General features: G+C 47.2%; 1 protein-coding gene across 2 annotated transcripts in view; it reads left to right on the top strand.

Annotated features, from left to right (window-relative positions):
- The window catches only part of DENND2A (DENN domain containing 2A), a 57,133-nt gene extending 36,686 nt beyond the window's left edge, over positions 1–20,447 (top strand). For both annotated transcript variants that reach the window (XM_027743834.2, XM_027743836.2), the window contains exons 9-20: positions 1,176–1,363; positions 2,078–2,187; positions 2,399–2,468; positions 3,076–3,153; positions 3,643–3,783; positions 5,805–5,953; positions 13,862–14,039; positions 14,867–14,908; positions 16,250–16,367; positions 17,550–17,789; positions 18,842–18,928; positions 19,725–20,447. In XM_027743834.2, coding sequence (XP_027599635.1) covers positions 1,176–1,363; positions 2,078–2,187; positions 2,399–2,468; positions 3,076–3,153; positions 3,643–3,783; positions 5,805–5,953; positions 13,862–14,039; positions 14,867–14,908; positions 16,250–16,367; positions 17,550–17,789; positions 18,842–18,928; positions 19,725–19,756 — 1,433 coding nt within the window. In that variant the 3' untranslated portion in view covers positions 19,757–20,447. The remainder of the gene's footprint in view (positions 1–1,175; positions 1,364–2,077; positions 2,188–2,398; positions 2,469–3,075; positions 3,154–3,642; positions 3,784–5,804; positions 5,954–13,861; positions 14,040–14,866; positions 14,909–16,249; positions 16,368–17,549; positions 17,790–18,841; positions 18,929–19,724) is intronic.
- The last annotated feature ends 226 nt before the right edge of the window (positions 20,448–20,673 follow it).

The raw sequence follows: 20,673 nt of genomic DNA on the forward strand, positions 1-20,673 counted from the left end.
CATAATGGGTGACAAGAGAAAGGAGTCTAAGCCATCTTTTCAAGGCTTTAACTGTCCAGGGTTTGTTGCATTTTCTGATTTAAGAGGCACCTCAAGATTGCTTTAAATTGTACTGTCTGGAATAGTCTGGAATAGTCCACAAGTGGCACTTTACCAGACAAAAGATCAAGTGTCTATATACTTTATCTATATACTATCTCTCAGGAAGCCCTGTCTCCCAAGCAGACATCTTATGTCTTTGGAGTTCCTGCAGTATCCCTGTGGTTGTTCTTGCTGTCAAAATGTTGCATTGCCACCCGCCTTCACAAAAAGCAAAGTTGTGAGAGTGTACTGTAGTCTGTGCTTGTAGTTAATTCTTTCTTTCTTTTGTAGTAGGGGTAAGGGAGACATCATGGAGATTTAATTTGGGATGCAACTGTAAAACAAAGCAGGGGGATGGTCTCAGGGAATCTCATCTGGTCTCTTCTCAGCAGGCAGCTTTTCATTACTTTCCATGCTGGAATGTTTATTGTCCCATGGCTCATGTGTGTGTTGCAGTTACAGCTTGCTTAGCAGTTTTTCTTGTTTTCCCTTTGTCTTGGGTGAACTTGTAGAAGCATGGCCCTGAGAGATTAGTTTTAGGCACAGGAAGAACTGGCATGAGCCAGCATTTTTCATTTACACCTCTCTTCATGTTCTTTTGTTGTCAACCTACAGCCCATCTGGTGTATTGAAGCTGGGAGTTCCCAGCATTACTCAGACAGCAGAGCTCTAGCCTGACCCAAGTGCTGTTCTTGTAAAACTGTGGGGATTGCTACCCACAGCCTCCTCTGAGCAAAGGTGATCAATCACCTAACTGTGCTGGCTTTAAAAACTGCATAAATGAGTGCTAGGATGAATGGCCAGACATTATCTGTTACATCATGTCCCATATGGATATCAGTTTGGGTTGTCTTCAGCTGTAAAAGCTATCCATGAAATCCTTCTGCTGCCAAAGCTCTTCAGGGGGATGGCACAAGGTTATGGCCCATCTCTGATGATATTTGTAGTGCATCTTCCAAATGGTTCCCACATCTTACTCAGCCATTGACAAAGCAAACGCAGTGAGGTGATTTCAAGTTTATCCCTCAGTCTCAGTTGATGCTCTGTGCAAAGAGCCAGGCAAAGTCACAGTGTCCAATCTTTATTTTTTGAAGCTCACAGCCAGCGCCTGGTGCATGTGAAGTCTCGCCTGAAGCAAACCCCGCGGTACCAAACCTTGGAACGGGACTTGATTGAGTATCAAGAGAGGCAGCTGTTCGAGTACTTCGTCGTGGTGTCGCTGCACAAGAAGCAGGCTGGGGCTGCCTATGTCCCTGAGGTTACCCAGCAGTTCCCGCTGAAGGTGCGCTGCCTGTCGGGAAGGTCTGGCTGATGTGTCTTGGATTGCCTGATGCACTTGCACGGCTGGAGAAGCTGCAGCTTCCCTGTTGACTACATGTTATATCAGTAACCCCTCTGCTCTGTCAGTGTTCAGTGAGGCTGAAGATAGAGGAGCTGCAGTCACCACCATAGAATTGTCATAATTTCCCTCACTGATGAAAGAGCAGCTGATTTAGATCTTTTCCTGCCCTTGGCTATGACTTTTATGTAGCTATTCCCTTTCTCTCCCTTTTCTCTTTAAAGAAAACTGATGCTTGGGAGAAGACACGTGTTCTTAAAGGGAAGGCACAGCTTTTGTCAATAGGCTGTCTCAATATAGGGAACGAGGAGTGGGAGAAACACAGAGCCAGTGTGACAGCGTATTTGTAAATGGGATGTAACCAGAGCTCCCCTCAGACTTCAGTTCTCTCTCCACTTGCTGGAAGTTGTGTCGCAGATTAGAGGCACAATATAGCAGGGGCAGGTGCTGCAGATGCGGGGCTTGGTGGAATTGGGGGCACAGAGGTATCTTAAGATATCTAAAGATTAGGTGAGCCAGAATCACAGAAATTTTAATATCTTCCAGGCAGAAGCTTAGCTTCTGTCATCACCTCTTCATTTGTCACAGGAAAAATATTTGAAGTCATTCCATCCCCACATGACTAATTGGAAACATTCCTTCTCTCTGTTCTGCTAGCTTGAGCGCTCGTTCAAATTCATGCGTGAGGCAGAAGATCAGTTGAAAGCTATTCCTCAGTTTTGCTTCCCTGATGCAAAGGACTGGGCCCCCATCCATCAGTTTGCCAGGTAGGTACTGTACTTTACATCCTGATTCAGGAGAAACGGATTTATCTATCAACCTACTTAAGTACAAGAGCTGTTACAGTAGAAAATTGGGCAGAGCCCTGAGAGGGGTGTATTGGAAATGCAGGAATATTTTGGGTTTATTGGGTTTGTATGTCAGAGACTGTTAATGTGGGTAATGGGTATCTTGTCATTCTGATTTCTTTTTCTGCAGTGAAACATTCTCATTTGTCCTGACGGGGGAAGATGGAAGCAGGCGATTTGGATACTGTAGGAGGCTGCTGGTAATTATCCCTGGGTTTTTATCTTTTCCTAGAGATGCAGCCTTCTGTGGGGTTGATGTTACTGGCATCTATTTTGGAAAGTGGAAAGCTGCTGCTCTTCTCTTTCAGTGTGGAAAGAAAGAGCAGCAGCAGAGCAGCTTTGCTCTCTTCTGTTCAGTGCCAAAGTGCCTCTCTCCAGGCATAGCTCTCTTGCATTTTTCTTACACCAGCACTTAACATTATGACCATGGGTTGTTGTTTCACCACTAAGCTGAAGACAGGCTTTGTATCCCTTAGGTTTGGATAGCTATTGGACAGTTGTCTAACCCTGTGCTGGTCCCATAGGCTCAGAGTTGTTTCTGTAGAGCAGTCTGCCCTGCCTTTGTCATTGAATTTAGGCAGGTTGGGACCATACTGTGGTTGTGCCCATTTCTCCACGCTGTTTCCAGCGTACCAGGGTTTGTGCCAGGTTGCCATCATCACCATACTGTCACATGTCTGCCAGTTTCTGAGCCAGCCAGTGTGATGCAGAACTAAGAGACTGGTCACTCTATCTTTGCAGTAGTTATTACTCTGACATTTTCTTGGTGTTTTTTTTCTGTGTGTGTGTTTGTGTTTGTCTTGAAAGCCCAGTGGGAAAGGGAAGCGTCTCCCAGAAGTTTACTGCATTGTGAGTCGCCTTGGATGCTTCAACCTCTTCTCTAAGGTGAGTGGGGAGAGAGAGGGGGAATTTGTGCTGTATGTCAAGAGGGACCTAAAAGTGAAGCTGACATCAGAAGAGTGGGGAAACTGATGGCTGAAGAAAAGGCCTGAAATGCTGTTAGTGAGACAACCACATGCTAATTCCAGAACCTAGGAAAAACGCAGTTAATAGGAAGACTAGATTGTTAGCTCTTGCCTTCTTCCTTTAACAGAACTACCAGAATGCAAGAGAGATTAAAAGGTGGAGTCCTGACTGAGTGTGGTGGGGAGTTCACAGTTTGTAAGCTTTCCAATGACCTCACTGGAGCTGCATTTCTCTTGCTAAAGGAAGTTAAGGGTCTTCAGTTGTACCTTTTACCTTCTTCCTTATGATTCAAGGCTCCACGGCGATGCTGGATTAGAGAGAGAACATAGATGCCAGTACACTTCATTCCTGGTGTTACCTCCCTCTTCCTGATTTACATGTTTTCGTGTCTTCATGCCTTTATTTCAGATCTTGGATGAGGTTGAGAAGAGACGGGGCATTTCCCCAGCCCTGGTGCAGCCTCTCATGAGGAGTGTCATGGAGGCACCATTCCCAGCTTTGGGCCGGACAATTACAGTCAAGAACTTCTTGCCAGGCTCAGGGACAGAGGTAAAGACCCCATCCTAGAGAGAGGGAAACAGGCCAGCAAATAGTGAAGGACTGGTGACTGGAAGTTGGGACCATGAGAGGTTCATAGCATGCGCTCCAGCATCCTTAATACAGAACACCTGTTCATATGGAATAGGTTGTGGGGTTCTGGTCAAAAACTACCTGAAACCACACCAGACTAATGCTGCAGCCTTTCAGAATGATGTTTTCAGAGCATGGAGGTTGTATCTCACACAATGTGGTGTGAGGACAGTGGGAGGGGTTTTGTGCATAGCATTGAAGGACTGTGGGAGGATGGGGGGAGACAAATTGAATGTAGTTTTGGACACACTTTGTTTTGAGTGTGTATGCCTTAAATGTGAGAGGGAGGAAAGTGAGCAAGTTGATAAAGATTGTGTTTGAGGGCTTTCAGCACAGCACTACATGAGGGCATTCTCCTCAGCCCAACTGAAAACAGTCCCAACTAAATGGAATTACTGCACAGCACATGCACAGCTGGTTAGAAATGTGCAGTTGAGGAGCAGAGTCCCAGTGGTGTGCTGTCAGGCTGTGAGAATGTTTTGGCTGGTTTGTGTCTAGGATCCTTGATGTTTCATTAATAATCTGGTTGATGGAATAAACTCCACATTTACACAATACAGTATTGGGGTGGGTTGCAGGCACACTGGAGAATAAGGGATTAAAATTCAAAGTGACCTCTCCTAAATTCCAGAAACATGTTCAAGTGTTCAAGAAATGCCTGGATGTAGCACTTAGTGCCATGGTCTAGTTGACAAGGTGGTGATCAGTGAAAGATTGGACTCACTGATCTTAGAGGTGTTTTCCAACCTAAATGATTCTGTGATTCTGTCGATTGAAGATTCGGTGTGAGCTTCAATATGGTCAAGCACAAAATGCTGGGAGGAAGAAAGGAGTAGTCTAACACGACAGGATAGTAACTGAGTGAACAGCAGTACTTCAGAGAAGGATCTGGTGGTGTAGTGGGCCATAAAGTGAGCAAAAGTAACAGTGTGGCATTATTTAGACAAACTCCTTCATTGTGAAAGCAATTTCAAGTGATGAATAATAAATGAAAGCAGTAATAAATAAAAGCAATTTATCTGCTTTCCAGCATCAGTGAAAATTTATTCAGAGTACCATTTTCCAGAAAATGCAACCACTAGAAAAAAAGCCCCAGAAGAGTGGTTCTGCTTACTAAGTGTTCTAGAAAATACAGGCAAAGCTTGAGAAAATTGTTTGCTTAATATAGAAAACAAAGGACAAAGAAGGACATGTGATAACCTTTCAACAGAGAGGAAGGTGACCAATTGTTCTGAGTGACAACAAGTAATTGAACTAATTTGATGCTGACATGTTTCAGCTGCAGGTTTGGTGTTGGTGAGGGTAGTTCAGAACTAGAGTAATTTTCTTGTGGGATTTATGAAATGTGTGGTGTTGGAGGCTTTCAAAAACAATTTAGATAAGCATCTGTGTAAGATAAGGAGTATGAAGTGCTAAGGTGCTGTGACAGGCATTATTTAAGTAGATATGAACAAAGAAAAATACCCACAGGCTGCTCTTTTCTGTAACTGATATAAAAAATTTATAGCCAGTAGGTTAAGCATCCAGATTCTTGCAGTAAAAAAAAAAAAAGAAAAGAATTGTAACTGTAAAATCAGACTGTAGATTTGAAAGGCTCCATGATATTCTGCTGCTTGAATGCCAGAAAGGCTGAAAGCCGCTCCTAGCTGGACACAAACTAGTTTTCCTCCTTATGAAGAGCTCCTTGTCCTCAGTCCAGTAGGGAGAACTTGTGGCTGATCTCGTGCTGTGCCTGTTGGAGTGGACTCTGGGTTGTCTTCATCTGGAAGAAGGATTTATGGGAGGTCTTTGGACAGACTGTGTTTGAGGACTTAACGCTGTGTGGTGTTTGCCAGCACAGGCAGTGAGGCCTGTTTGCTGTGAAAATACCTGTTGACTCCTTGCTTGCCAAGTCTGGGTGGGCAGCAAAAGCTCACTTGTGGTCTTTTTGTCCCCAACAGGTCATTGAGCTTCGGCGGCCTCTTGACTCCAGGCTTGAGCACGTTGATTTTGAGTCCTTGTTCACATCCCTCAGCGTGCGGCATCTGAGCAGAGTCTTTGCCTCCCTGCTGCTGGAAAGGAGGGTGATCTTTATCGCAGACAAGCTCAGGTACCCTCTTGCATTTCCTTAAAGAAAATGCTGCCAAGGAAGGGAGGCTGGGAAGACTGCAGTCAGTAACTGATCTCTCTGCTTTGTTCTTTTTCCTCTCTGCTCTTTTCCAACTTGGTCATGATGTGAGTAGGGCTGTTCTTCCTAGGAATGGGGAACTTAGGCTATGAACTATAATTTCATTTTTGCAGTTTGCAAAATGTGTGCTGCTTCTCATTCCCAAGGAGAACCAAATTCCACTTCCTCCAGACAGTTTCAGAGCAGATCCCAGTGCTAAGGATGCAAAATCCCTCCTTTTGCTCCATGATGCTGCAGTGTTCCCTTCTGAGCTGTTGCTGGGATTTCCAGGGATGAAGCCTTGGGCAGAGATGACTGTCCCTTCTGAGTTGCTCCCTGATGTCACAAAATCTTCTTAAATTTTCAGCTTGTATTTTAATATTGGTTTCTAAAGATGTTTTTCTTATGGGGGATGAAAGCAAAGGATGCAATGAGGGGAAGTGAGGCAGAGGATTTCCCCCTTCTGTTTTGAATCCGCTCAATTTGATTTTTTAAAAATTTATTTGTTTGCTCTCCTAAATTATGAAAATGGGTCCAGGTTTCTTTAAGATCTTGTGCAGCTGGTGGCTGGCAGCTCTCCAGCCCTTGAAGCACTTGAGGATTCAGGGAGGAAAGCTCGCCAAGGCTGGGGAAAGAAAAGCTGCCTGGATGAGTAATGACACTTAAGAGCACGCTCAGGTTTCAGGAGTGTACAATGCCCCTAAGCTGTCTGTTTTCACAACTTCCAGGCAGCAGCCTGCAGCTCTGGGACTGAGCACTGGGGCAAAGAATGGAGAGGCCCCTTCTACAAGAAAGTGAAGGGGAAAAATTCATTCTGCACGGATCCAGGGCTCTCTGTAGGCAGAGCTCAGGCAGTCACATTGCAGGAATAGGAAAGCTGGGGAGAGGGAAGCTGTAGCATCTAGAGAGCACTGGCTACTTGCAGGTTTTGGCAGCTGCCTTGGGTCAGAAAGGGGAAGATTTGCTTCTTTAGAATCACTGATACACTATATGCATAGAGGCTTAGTATTCTGGATGCTTAAGCCACACATTTCATGCAGAGCATTCAGACTTGCATTGAAAATGAGAGAATTCATCCAAACGCTGTATTTCCATGTAACATATATGATTTATGTGAGAGTTTATGATCACAGGCTTTCAAATATTTTTCTCCTCTTCTGTAGGAAAAATTTTACATTCTGAGAAAATTTGTTAAGGACATAGATGACATTGTAATCTCAACATGAGGGCTGGGTGGTATGAGTAAACAGTAGGGAACTTCTGGGGTTTTTTTTAAGGCATCAGTTTAGAATGAACCTTTATTTACCAGATCTTTTCCTATCACATCTTTATATGATAGCACAACACCACCTTTATTTACCAGATCTTTTCCTATCACATCTTTATATGATAGCACAACACCACGTATGTAACACACATGGGGTGTGTTACAGAATATCTCTAATTGAAAACATTTTGATGGGTTTTGATGGGGTTTTTTCCCACCCCTGTATCTTTGTCAGTATATCTAGGGTCCTTAACAATGAGTCCACCTGCACAGGCCTGTAAAAGAGAGTGGGAAAGAGCTATAGAATCATAGTTTCTAAAATCTCTAATAATACCATAAACAGCTTTTTCTTCTATGAAAAAAAGGAATTGTTGTGTTTAAAAGCTCGAGGGTCTGTTAGACCACAGGGCTCAGATTCAAATATTTACCATAGATTTGCCAGCTCTCTATGACACTTTTAATATTTGATGTTTCTGAGAAGACCTTGCTCTGAGCAATTTCAGGAGCATCTTTTTCTTTTCCTATCACAAAATATGAAGTTTCTCTGGCTCATTTTTGTGGAGCAAAAGCTTGGAAATTATCCCAAAGGGCTGTAAAGGTGTGAAAAGCAGAAAACAAAGAAAATAAGCCTCAAAATTAAGTAAACTGTTGTGTTTTAGTCCAGTTCAGTGACTTGAGTGGACTGGATTGGTGAGCCTTGGCTAAGATCAACAGTCTCTTTTGGTCGTTGGTGGACAGTTCATGTTTCAAAAGCTGATGATATTGTAGATACAGGGTCTTCTGTCAAAATGATACTTTTCCTGGGACAGGAACACATTGAACTCAATGAATATTAAGTAGTATTTACTTTAGGAGTGAAAATGCCAGTTTCAGAGGAAAAAAAGAAATGCTTTTTTAGAAATAGCTTAAGAGAAGGAAAAAACGATAAAAGCAGCTGTTGGAAACTGCTCAGAGGTTAGGAATGCTAGAAATAATCCAGCTGAGATGGATTAACGGGAAGAGTGCAGGTGACATGGTGAAAGATGGGCAATAAATTACATTTATCATTTATCTTTGCAGTTCTTCATATGGGCACTATCAATAACTATCTGTCTGTGTTTGTAAAGGTGTGTCTGGGTATGAGTGACACAGAAATGATGTATGAAATTTATTTACATCTTTTAATTGCTGGAAAATCAGTCTGTGGGAAAAGAAAGCTGAAAGGTCGCTTGCCAAATACTGCGTGAACTGTGAAATGTTTTCAAGCTGAGCCAAAAAATGCATCTAACAAGTGTACAGCAAGCGAAATACGTTGTCTTTTCCATCTTTAGAATGAGCACAGAGTGTTTAAAGACCTGTCAATCCACAGCTTGGCAGCGGAAAAGGAAAGAATTTGGTTTATTAGTTTTTGAGTGTGGGGGTGTCTCTCCTCTGTTGTTACGGAAACTGGAGTATACATAGCCTTGCAACCCAGGAGAATGACTTTGTGAAAACTGTGTTGGTCTGTGTAGTCTTCCCTAGTTTTTGTTCACTCCTGTACTGTAAACTTTAGTCCTGGGGCAGTTGAGGCCCTGGCACGGGTTGGATGCTGCAACACGAGAGCTGCTTTTGTTTCCAAGGGATGCTGCCTGGCATGCAGTTCCAGGCACTGTAGGCCAACCTTTTAGAAAGCATCTTCCCACCAAAAGTGTCCTGATGTCACAAGGTACCTAGAGCTGGGCAGTTTTTACTGGTCTGAGTAGGAGATCTGTGAGATTCACAAGGCTTTTTAAAACAGAAAAACTTGCACGGCCTTAAAATCAATGCCTCCTTTTTCCAGATCTTAAAAGCCCGTTGTGGATCTGACCAACTCTGTCTCTGCCAGAAACCACAGCTGTGTCAACAACACAAAGTGGTCATTGTTATCAAAGGCAGATCTGAAAGAATTAGAGTAGACACTTTAAATGTGGTCATCCCCAGCAAAAGGTAATTAATCATCAAGAAGAACCCTTTTCCATGTGCTGCAAAAACAAATCTGGGGCTGCGAATCTCAGCCTCGCAGATTTCTCCTTTTTGTACTATGATTAGGGAGAAGAAGAAACCCAAGGATTAAGTTTTGATGGTAGATAATGGCCTTGTTTCTTCAGATCATCTTAACACTCACTTCTTCACCTGCACGAACCTGCCACGTTGGTGGGAGCCAGTGAGGGTCCCCACAGCTGGTGGAACTTGGCACCCTCCTGGTGGCATTTGCAGCAATGCTGCACGAAGTCATGGGACAATGCTTGGAAGCTCCTATGCCTGTTAAATGTTGTAAACCAGATCTGTAATCCATCATAAGTAAATCCAGATGTGACACAGTGTCAGAAATCCGAAGGTGTTTGTAAAATGAGTACTACTGTAGCAGAGCTTATTAAAAAAAAATAAAGAGAAAAGACCTATTCAAACCCTCTTAAATTGCCAAATGCCAGCATATTTTGAGCAGTTTGGTTAGTGCAGGGACCACAGGGCTTCTTGGCATTAAACCACACAAGGCTGTTTGATTCAGTGGTGTTTTTCAGAAATCATGAAGTATCCTAAACCCAGAGAGGGATTCAGCTTTGGAGACTTTTTACTGTAGGTGCTTACCTTTGGAGTGGAAAACTGGAAACCTTGTAGTCAGTCTGAAGTTTGGGAGGAAAGCAACCAAACTGAACAGCCGTTGTCCTTCCTTAGAAGCTGTTGCAACTTGTCAAGGTGTCTTTTAGAGCAAGTCAAGCAAGTCTTGGAGCAGCTTTTCCCAGAAGAGAAACAAGGGTTTCTATGTAGTTGCAGCTGTTGTGTTCAGATTCTGTATTGACCACCTGTGTTTAAGGTGGCTATCAAGAAACAGCAGCTTCATAGGATGCTCTGTGGTAGGTTTGTGATGGGATGCTGTGTGGTGGGAAGGCTTATTGTTAGAGCAAACAAATGTCACAGACTGCTGTGCTGTCATTGTTCTGACCAAAGGAGTGCTCAGCCAGAGAGATCTGCGTGTCAGTCGAAATCAGCCCTTTAGGGAGGGATCTGAGGGTTCTTTGCGTACTTCAGCTCTTTTTAGCCTCTGTACTAGTGACATTTCTGTCTCAACTGCAAGCAACATCAGACATGCAGCTCAACCATGTTCCCTGCAGAAGGCTGAATAGAACCCATGAAAGTGTGCTCAGGATCTCGAAAGTGTACTTCAAAGACCTGCGGTATTTTTAAGATCACTGTTGAAACCAGAAGTCTTAAAAAGTGGCGTCTGTGTCCCGTTTGAACGTCTGGCCCTGAACTCGTGTGGCCTGAGGGTGGTGCATGGCACTCCCCAGAGCATACTGCAATCCCATTGCTGCTGGCTGAAGAGCACACAGTCACACAGGTGGCATTCAAGGAATTTATCACGCTGGTTCTTTTGCAAGGCTCAACAGCCACGGTGTGAATCAGCAGTCTCTTAGTGCTTGTTGCAGTGCCATATGCAAGAGAAAGAGAGAGCTTAGGCTTGAGTCATTCCAGAAGACCAAGGTTCTCCTGGGCTCCTGGCAACCTGCAGCTCCCTGAGACTATCTGCAGAGCAAGTCTGACTGAATCACATATGGAAGAGATACCTCAGTGTTACCTCCTCTGTGTCCATCTCTGAACTGCCTTCAAAGGAGCCTCACAGACCTCAACCCTATCAGTATTGTTCTCTGAAAATGTCTTCCACAGTGAGAAATGTTTCAGAGCAGAGATCACTAGGTCTCATCCTAGAGGCGATGAGTCATTCAGAGGTGGAAGGGGAAGTTATCTTTACTTCCCACTGCCTGGTGTGTACAATTTCAGACTTACACAGCTCTGCCTTTGGCTTCCACTAACTGGACCTCAGCCATCTTTCCTCCCACTCAATCTCTCACGTACCATGTGTACTCACTGGGACTTGGGAGCTGCGCTGAGGGAAGAACAACCCACCATAAATATAGCAGGAGACAGCATGCCATAATACATCACCATACCATAAATAACCACGTACTTCAGCTGCTCGCTGTTCCTCTGTGGAGCTACCTGGAATCAGAGATGTTTTCCACTGGTTTTCAAATGCTGTCTATAAAGTCAGTTCCCACTTTTAGTCGGGAAAATTAGGAAAAAGGAAAGGAAATTTAGAATAAAAAGGATACACCTTCAAAATCGAGGATTTGTGACAACGATAAAACTTCTTACACTTCCACATTCAACTCCTCCTCAAAGAAGAGGAATGGTGAGTGGTGGTAATGCCACACTGCTGTGGATAAGTGATGAAAGCTTTCACTGTGCTGCTGCTGCTGTTACTGGAGCTATTATCAGTCAGCAATTGAGGAGTGGAAAATACATTCTGCAGTAATAGAGGGGAAGAGAAACCCCTGATTTTATATGTGCTAACATGACCTGAAATGTGTTAGTATATGAATAGCGCAGCCTTGAAGGAGATGGTTTTTAAGGGATCTCATTAACTTGGAGTGCACTTCTAAGACAGCACATTCACTTTTGTTGTGGTTTCTTTCAAGATTAGCTTGTATGAAAGATACAACAAAAATCAGCCACTCTGATATTATTCCCACATTCTCGGTGAGTTTTTTGTGTTTGTTTTTTGTAAATGTTTCTGTTTCTTACTAGCTCTGTGTTTTCTTATTATTTTCATTTTGCTTCTCTCAGATTCGTTATCTACCTTGCACGTGGGCTTGCTGATGAGGGCTTGCTGATGAGGGCAGGCACAGCTTGAGAGCAGTGACACAGGGGCAGCCTGCAGGAATGAATGCAGAGAAGGGAGGGGGATACTCTCAGACCTTCCTAAACAAGGATGGGGAACTGAGAGGGGTTTTTTCCCCATGTAAAGGCTTAAGCTACCTGTCTATGACACAGCTTTTGAAAGGTCTTCCTCTGTTTTTATAGAGAATCCCCTTAACAAAAGACAAGCCTTTGGGAGTGCAGGGAGAGGAAACTGTCTCTGTTTTGCGAAGAGACTTTCTCAGTGCACACATCCCAGCTGTCTTTCCCAGATGCCAGTTCCCTACCTGTTGCAGTCCTAGATAAAATTCTCACTTTAAGCAGATTCCAGCCTCCCCCTTGGGATCTCCCTGTCTCCAAAAAGTGTCATGTGTTTATTTATGTTTGCTGCCTGATTGCTTCATACTGTCACACTGATGTCCTGGCAACTACAATTGTGTTCTGCTAAACTGAACTTACCTGATGAAAGCCAGCCAGGTGTCCCCCAGCCACACCACTCTGCTCAGTGTGCTTTAGCAATACACCACAGGGATGCACATCCACCAAACTTGTCTGGTGTGAGGTGGGGAGGGAAAACAGGCTTCATTTGTCAGAGCAAGCTCAAGTCCACACCCATCAAACCCTTTCCTTCTCAAGTCAGCAATAAGCTGCCAGATCCAGGTTGCTGGATGTAAATTCTCCCATGGAGTCTAACAGAAGCCAGCTGGGCGTCCTTCCTCATCAACGTGACTCCTCCTGGCTGCACCAGTCTCCCTCCCCTCCTCCAGCCTGTTCAGACCTGGATGTGAATAAAACGAAGTGACATTGCATGCAGGATTTATAGCAGCAAGCCTTCTCCCTCTCTTGATGCATAAAAATGCTTACAGACCCAGAAGAGATGAGTAACTGGTGCCCTGTGGTGGGCTCTGCTGTGTCTGACTGGAGACCCTGCCCGTCTCCTGCCAGAGAGTTGATGGGGTTTCCGGACAGTCCCTCTTGTCAGCAAAGGCACAGCCAGGCTGCTGGTGGCATTTGAAGGGGCAAGAAGGAAGGCGGCAGTGCCATGAGCCGTGGGCTGGCTGTGTGCTCCCCTCATGGGATTTCACTCTCTCAGGGTTCTGGGTAGCCTTGGCAGGTTCCACAGGCTGCAGGGTGCCTGGATAGCCTTGGCTGGAGACCACTGCCTTCCTCCTTCCCTCATGCTCTGGCATATGACTGGGACCAATAGAAGAGCATACTTTGGCATGCCATTACTCCTGCTAAGCGTTGCCCAAAGGCAAGGCATATGTGCTGCACAGGTAGCCACTCAAGGAGCAGGAGTGGGCCAAGGCTGGAATGACCTGCAGGAACACCTGAGGACCTTGGTGCTCAGGCGCTTTGTCGGGGGTCCCAGCAGGTTGTCCAGCTGCACTGGTCTGACCAAGAGTACAGCCAGCAGGTAAGTGGGCCAGCGCAGCCCAGCAGATGGTTGCTGTGGTGGTGGTGGAGCTGCCTTCTGCCCCCCACAGCTGTGTGCTGTCTGTGCTGGGCAGTGTAGCCCCTGTGCATTCAGAGCTGTGGCTTTCCCATGGGAACAGCCACAGAGGTATGCTGTGGGAGAATAAACTCATTTCTCTAAGGAAAGGCAGTGGCATAAAAGATGCCATGTCTGTCTGATATTTCCCATCGGGGTACTGGAGTAGCATGTCTCTGATTCAGTGGGACCCATCTCTTGTCACATGTGCGTGGGCTGAGATCATCTTTTGGAAGTCATTGCTTTTGAAGCTGAAAAATGGGGTCAGAAATCTGGGAAAGGCCCTAGTAATTTGAGAGATCAATCAGGGAACAGTTGAAAGAGCCCTGATTTCTAGGAAGCACCACTCATTCCCTGACTGACCAGCCAATGTCCTTGATTGTGTTTTACCTTCCAGCACACTCTCCAAGTGTTGCCACGCCACGGTGGCCCTACTGTACCCCTTCACCTGGCAGCACACCTACATCCCTGTGCTGCCGCCTTCCATGATCGACATCGTGTGCTCGCCCACCCCCTTCCTCATCGGCCTGCTCTCCAGCTCCCTGCCCCGCCTGAAGGAGCTGCCCGTGGAGGAGGTGAGCCATGCAGCCACACTGTGGCCTTACTGGTTGCTTCCAGTGGGCTGAATTGTTTTCTGCCCCAGAAAGGCTGGGAGAGCCTGCCTTGGCAGCTGGCAGCAGGAGGGAGCCGAGCTCTCGTTCTCTGGCTGCTGTGAGCATGGGGGGAGGGAGGAAGTGGACGGTCCCCTGGGGAAGCAAAGGTCTGTGCTCTGCCTTGTCCACAGCTTGGGAAGGCAGGGGGCTGGGATCTCCCACCGTGGGGCTGCTGTGGTTAGGAGATGGCTTTAGTAAAGCTTCTATTGGTTTCTGCATAGTGCTGTCCAGGGGCTATGTGCAAAGTCTGCCAGGCTTGAACTGTGATTGCTCTAGACTGGCCAGGATAGCTGCCCTTCTGGTTAACACAGGTACCTAATGCAAGCAATAAATAATTAAGAATTGGATTTGTGGTGCACAAGAGTGAATGCAGCAAGGCTGAACATAGTCAGCGAGGCATTTCCCTCCCTGCACAACCAGGAGACAGCAGTGCAGCACACAAGGAGAAAAGATAAAGTTCTGGAAAGATAAAGAAGTATCTGATGTGGTGATAAAGAGTGGTGGGCCAGGGTTTGGATCACAGCCTCCTGCTGTCCAAGCTGCTCTGCAGTTTGCAGCAATGTCATCAGAAAGCCGCAACAAGGGTTCCACTCCTGGCTCACCCCGGGTGCCTCCTCCAGCTGTGGTGGTGGGTAGGAGGAGCAGGGGCAGGGCTAAAGCATTTCCTCTAGAGCAGTTACAGATTAAGATAAACTCTTGATGATAGGAATAATTACTTCCCCCTTTTATTCTTCCTCTTTTGTTCTTAGGTCCTTGTTGTTGACCTGGTAAATAACCGGTTTTTGAGACAGGTGAGCAGAGCTATTTCGTATCCTTCACCTTCTCTCCTCTTTTTCCATCATACCTTACCTCCATCTGTGTTTGCTGACCTGCCCTTCTGGATGGATTGCTTTCTCCCCACTCAGGGAGAAAAAATCCCACCGAGGCAGGATTTGTGGTTGGCAGTGTTAGAGGGGTTGCTGTGTATATATGTAATATCAGCATCCCAAACCACAGCTGTGGAGGACTGAATCATTGTGAATTATCTCTATCTCTAGAGTTTTTTCAAAGAGGAGAAATAGTGGCACTTGAGCACTGTAGTTCTTTAAGTGTCTCCTGTAAGGTGGAGGGCACAGCTGGAAAGCCTTGGCTCAGCACTGTCTGGTGGGGAGCAGCATGGGCTCTTCCAGCCTGTGTCTGTCAGTCCATCTCCTTTCACATACTCTGCCTGGCATGGGAAGGGAGCCTGGATGATTTCTTGAAATCCTTTCTGCCCAAGGAGCTTGTGGTTCCTCACTCTGGTCTTGCACTGGATGGATCATAAGCTGCCATACATGGCAGCCTGTATGTTGCTCTGGCGGTGAGATTGCCTGCTAATTTTTACTTCCCTTTGTTGTGGAGTGGAGGAGCGGGAAGGAGAGGTGGAAGGGGAAGAGTACAAATGAGCAAATATACTCCTGGCCAGGAAGCTATTTTTTCCCAGAGCTTCTTGGCAGATCACTGAGCAGTGCTGGCAGAATCAGTGTCTGCTGTGCCTCAGCTCCCATGGGTAGGATGGGATGAGTGCTCCTCCTGCTGCAGAGAGCAGCATGTGGGTGAAGGCCACTCTTTTGTCACAGTTCTTGCTTGCCAGCTGCCTCAGCTGCAGGGGTGTGCTTTACCTTGCACCTCTCTTTTGGAGGTTTAAGCTAAATCATGCTGTCTCAGCCAGGACTGGTAGGAGTTTGTGCACAGTCACTGGCAGTTCCTTGGCTCTCTGGGAATTCGTTATGCCTCCATATGATGATTAGTGCCTGAGCAGAGCCGAACAGGGGGCTCTGTTCCCCTGGCCACACACCAGCATTGTTCAGATATGTCCTCTTTGTGGTGGGGTGAGTGCTCACAGGCAGATGGTGCAGCGATGGGTGTCTCAGGTCAGACACCTGAAATTCCTCCAGAATAGGGGAATATTTAGGAAAAGATACCCCCTTTCTCCTTCCTCTTGTGCTTCTTGATAGTACTGCGCTGGGAGGTGCTGGGAACATGCCAAGCATATTACTCCTTCTCCCTCTCCTCAGGGTTCATTTTTAGTGCTCCCCCTGCTGTGCTGGGGGCAGGGTAGGAGCTGTTTATGTGCCAGCCCCGGTCCCTGAGGAGGTGGCTCTGTCTTACAGATGGAAGATGAGGACTCCATCCTGCCCCGCAAGCTGCAGGCCGCCCTAGAACACATTTTGGAGCAGAGGAATGAGCTGGCGAGCGACAAGGAGGAGGGCCCTGTCAATGGCAAGCAGGGTAAAGCACAGTGCCTTACAGCTTAAAACCACATCTTTTCCTGCCCCTTTTTCTTCTGTCGCTTCTTAGAGGAGAATTAGGCGTGTGTTAAATTTAACACCACAAATATTAGAGGTAGGTCATGATTTTGGTTAAGCTATGTTAAATATTTCATTGCACAGGGGGCAGTTCTCTGTGTTAGGAGCAACAGTACTTATTCCTTTCCAGCTTCCCCTTCTCTCTGTCCTTCCCTTACAGTTCCAGGGAGCACCTGTACACCTGTATTCCTTTCAGGGAGGGTTCCATAGGCTTCTCTCTGCTGCTGGCCGTGTGAGTAGTGCAGGCTCCTCTGGGGGACAGTCCACCCACAGAGCTGCAGACTCGGAGATGGCCATGTGGCTCACAGGCAACTGGGCTGAGGCAGCTCTCTTGGGGGCAGTTATGGGCACCTCCTGGTTGCAGAGGAGCCTGAAGAATGTGCTGGATTTGGCTTAGTTTTCTCCATAGTAGCTAGTACAGGGTTGTGTTTTGGATTTGTGTTGGAAACAGGGTTGATAACTCAGGGATGTTTTAGCTATTGCTGAGCAGAGCTTGCACTGAGTCAAAGCCTTTTCTGGCAGTGAGTGGGCTGGGGGTGCACAAGAAATTGGGAGGGGATACAGCCAGGACAGCTGACTCCAAAGGGACATTCCATCTGGAGTGATGCTCATGGAGTCATGCTTAGCATATAAAGCTGGGGGAAGAAGGAGGAAGTGGGGGGACATTCAGAGATAGGGCGTTTTGTCTTCCCAAGGCACTGTTACATGTGCCAGAGCCCTGCTTTCCTGGGGATGGCTGAACACCTGCCTGCCCATGGGAACTGGTGAATAAATTAATTATTTTGCCTTGCTTGCATACACAGTTTTAGCTTTATCCATTAAATTGTCTTTATCTTGGCCCATGAGTTTTCTCACTTTTACTCTTCTGATTCTCTCCTCCATCCTACCAAAGAGGAGTGAGCACCCAGACAAAGCTTGGTGACTTTCAAAGTAGTAGCAATTTGGTCTGCTTCTGTGGCAAGCACTTTCTAGAATGCTGTCTCTCATGAGCAGCTTTTCCTGCTCAGGTTGAGTCTGAAAAAAGCCAGGGAATTTTTTCCCAGGGATTTTTCTAGCAAATCCTCACAGCACTATCCTCACCACTGCCTCTTTATTTTCTCCTTAGAGACCAGCCCTTTGAATGAAGTGGTGTCTGAGGCCTTTGTCCGTTTCTTTGTGGAGATTGTGGGCCACTATTCCCTCTTCCTGACCCCTACGGAGCGAGAGGAGCGGACCCTGCAGCGTGAGGCTTTCCGCAAGTCTGTCTCTTCCAAGAGCCTTCGACGCTTCCTGGAGGTCTTCATGGAGACACAGATGTTTGGGGGCTTCATTCAGGAGCGGGAGCTGCGGAAGCAGGGGGTCAGAGGTGAGCAGCTTGGACTGGGCTCTGCTGCTGTGGAAACTGCTGTGCTCCTGCAAGAGCCGGGAGATGCTCCATTGGCCACCAGCTCCATCCCCAGCACCATGGCTGGAGGCTGCAGTATCTGCAGGAACACCGGGAGGGAGGTGGTAGGGAAGCACCAGCACAGGCTGATGGTTTTTTCTGACACTCATACATGACCTTCACAAGTCCCTTGGGGATTCCTTGTCTCCATTTCCTTATCGTCCCAAAGCAGGGAGCATTACCTCACAGGAGTGTGGTGAGACACGTGCACGGTGCATGGGAACCAGCTACTGGAGAACGGGGGCACTTTGTGCCTGATCTGGGTGTTTCTTGTTGAGATTGGGGTTATAGTCACCCTTATCCCTGCAGTATCGTCCACGTGTGCGCCTCTTCTGTTCCACACTGAATTCCCATCAGGACTGTCACACAAGAGGTATACTGCTGGAATGATGTTTATTCTTGCAGTCCCTCATGTCCCCTTCCTGTGTCTAGAGGAAGAATGGGCCAGTTATGGCTCTTTTGGCTAGTAGAAGATACAGATGCTCATGTCCTTCCCAGAGCTGCTTCTGTTGTTTCACTGCTGTTATCCCACAGTCCCAAGGACCCTGCTGGCAGGTGAAGTTTCTTATCCCTGCTGCTGCTCAGTGCTGGCTTACAGCTTCCTCCCCGGCACCAATAAGCAGGGGACGGTTGAATAGGTGGCTGAGTAAAAGAGGTTTTGCAGTGTGGTAAATGCTGCATGACAATTCCCCAGATGATCTCACTCTCTGGACTTAGCTGTGTTCGTAGCAGAATGAACAGAGTTTTTGTCTCTCCCTGAGTGAGGAACAGAAGCTCAGTCAGCCTTGCAGTGGGGAGGGAGGGGGCAGACCAAAGTTTCTGTGCCAGATCTGGGCTCAGCTGGTGGAGGAGGTGGGGTGAGTTGTTCCCTGTTGTTTGCAATAGTGTGTGGGTAAACACACTTTCAGATGGGCATTCTTGCTTGGATTTATAGGGATGCAAAATAGAAGTTGTTGACTTCTTTCTTTCTGCAGGTCTGTTTGAGGTACGGGCTCAGGAGTACCTGGAAACACTTCCCAGTGGGGAGCAGAGTGGAGTCAATAGATTCCTGAAAGGCCTAGGTAAGGAACCAGCAAAACCCCTGGCTTCTCAGGAGGGTTGAGCTTCTTGCTGCCTTCAGGGTGGGCAGTAGAGAAGGTGCCCAAGGGTGGCAGGGCTGTCCTAGTGACTGTGTGTGGCATCCTGCAGAGCAGTGCTCTGAGCCATGAGTGATCAGTGTCTTCTAAAGGAAACAGCTGGGTCTGAGGTGGCAATGGAGCAATGAGTGACTTGGGGGTGGCGGATGCATGTCCTGGTGGGGGAAGTGACAAAGTCTTCATTGCCTTTGGGTTCACCCTTAGGAATCAGCAGTGGGAATCACCCAGGAGTATTCTAAGATTGAATCTATTTTCCACTGTAAGAGTAGCTAGACAAGAGCTCCAGATGCCAGAGTTCAGAAGTCCTTGATGATTCATTGGACACTGTGGCTAAGAGAGTTTGATCATATGTTCAGGTGGCATCCCTGGCCATTCTTGGCCACTTAGGAGCAACAGTGCCTGAGGGGCTGGAGTGCCTGGCCTCCATACAGGCTCTGGCCAGGTGAGCTTAGTCATGTGTTCACCTTCCTGGACTGCTGGGCAAAGGGGCTCTGGTGGGCGTGCCTGGGGGTTTGCAGGGTCCAAGTCTGTAGCGCTGCTCCCAGGGCATGGGCAGAGCTCTGCAGACACCCGCTTCCAGCTTTGCAGAGCAGTTGGCTGTAGACAAGGACCCAGGGCTGGCAGCAGGGCCAGTTCTCTGCACAGGGTGGAGGTGGTGAAGAATGACACTTGTTTTGCCTGTCACTGTGGGGAGTCTATTTTCCTTTCTCTGTCTCTTCAGGCAGCAAAATGAAATTCCTGCACAAAAAGTAGGAGTGAAGCACATCCTCGTTCCACAGAAGAGAACAGCTTTACCATTTAACAGCAATAAATCAGACTTATCAAACATTCCCATTCAGCCTGCTCCCAGGAGCCAACAGCCTTGGGCAAGCTGACCACGGCCGGGCCGCACTCGCACGGACATGTGGTGCTGCAAGAAGGTTGGATGGCTGTGGGGCTGCCGGGACAGGCTTCTGGATATCTACAGTACCATGCACTGGACCAAGCACTCTCTCTGAACTCTGCACTAGCACGTTGCAGGCATCCCAGCAGATTGGATCTCTTAGCTAGTCAATTCTTTGGGTTTTGTTGTATTTTTCTATTTATATTGAGGTTAGAACAATTATTAACCAATGACTCTTGCCCTGCCTCCTCTCTGCCTGGTGCTGCAGGAGGCCAAAACGGGACTTTCACGGGACTGAGCAGGCAAAGCTCAGGCATGGAGGGGAAGAAGAGAGATGTATGGAAGTAGGTCCCTGCAAAGCAAGGACACCGAGGGCTGCAAGGGTGATGTGGACTGACCAGGAGGAGCTTCCAAGCAAGGGAGAAGGGTGAGGGGGAACCACTAAACCTACTGAGGACTTGATGGGCCAGCCAGCTCCCTCAGTGGCTGTACCAGGGGGTCTTGGCCCAAGGAGAGGTCTTTCCTTATGCAGTGTAATTAAAAGCGAGTGGTGTAAAAGGCGTGCGGATCCGTCGTGTTTGGGGGGAAAGGGGTGAGCTGTGTCTTCCCACCAGCCCACTTGGGACTGACCATGAGCCAGAGAGGACATTTAGCAGCTGAACTCTCAACTTGGCCAAGCTCTCAGCTTCTCTGTGAGTCTCAGAGGCTGGGTGGCCTCGTTCCCTCTCCTGGCCGCTTGCAGGAAGAGTCCAAGGTGGAGCTCACCTGCAGGATCTTACCTTGGAGA

Source organism: Pipra filicauda, unplaced genomic scaffold (genome assembly GCF_003945595.2).
Source record: "Pipra filicauda isolate LSUMZ 115617 unplaced genomic scaffold, ASM394559v2 scaffold2_size9829703_pilon, whole genome shotgun sequence".
Classification (NCBI taxonomy): Eukaryota; Metazoa; Chordata; class Aves; order Passeriformes; family Pipridae; genus Pipra; species Pipra filicauda.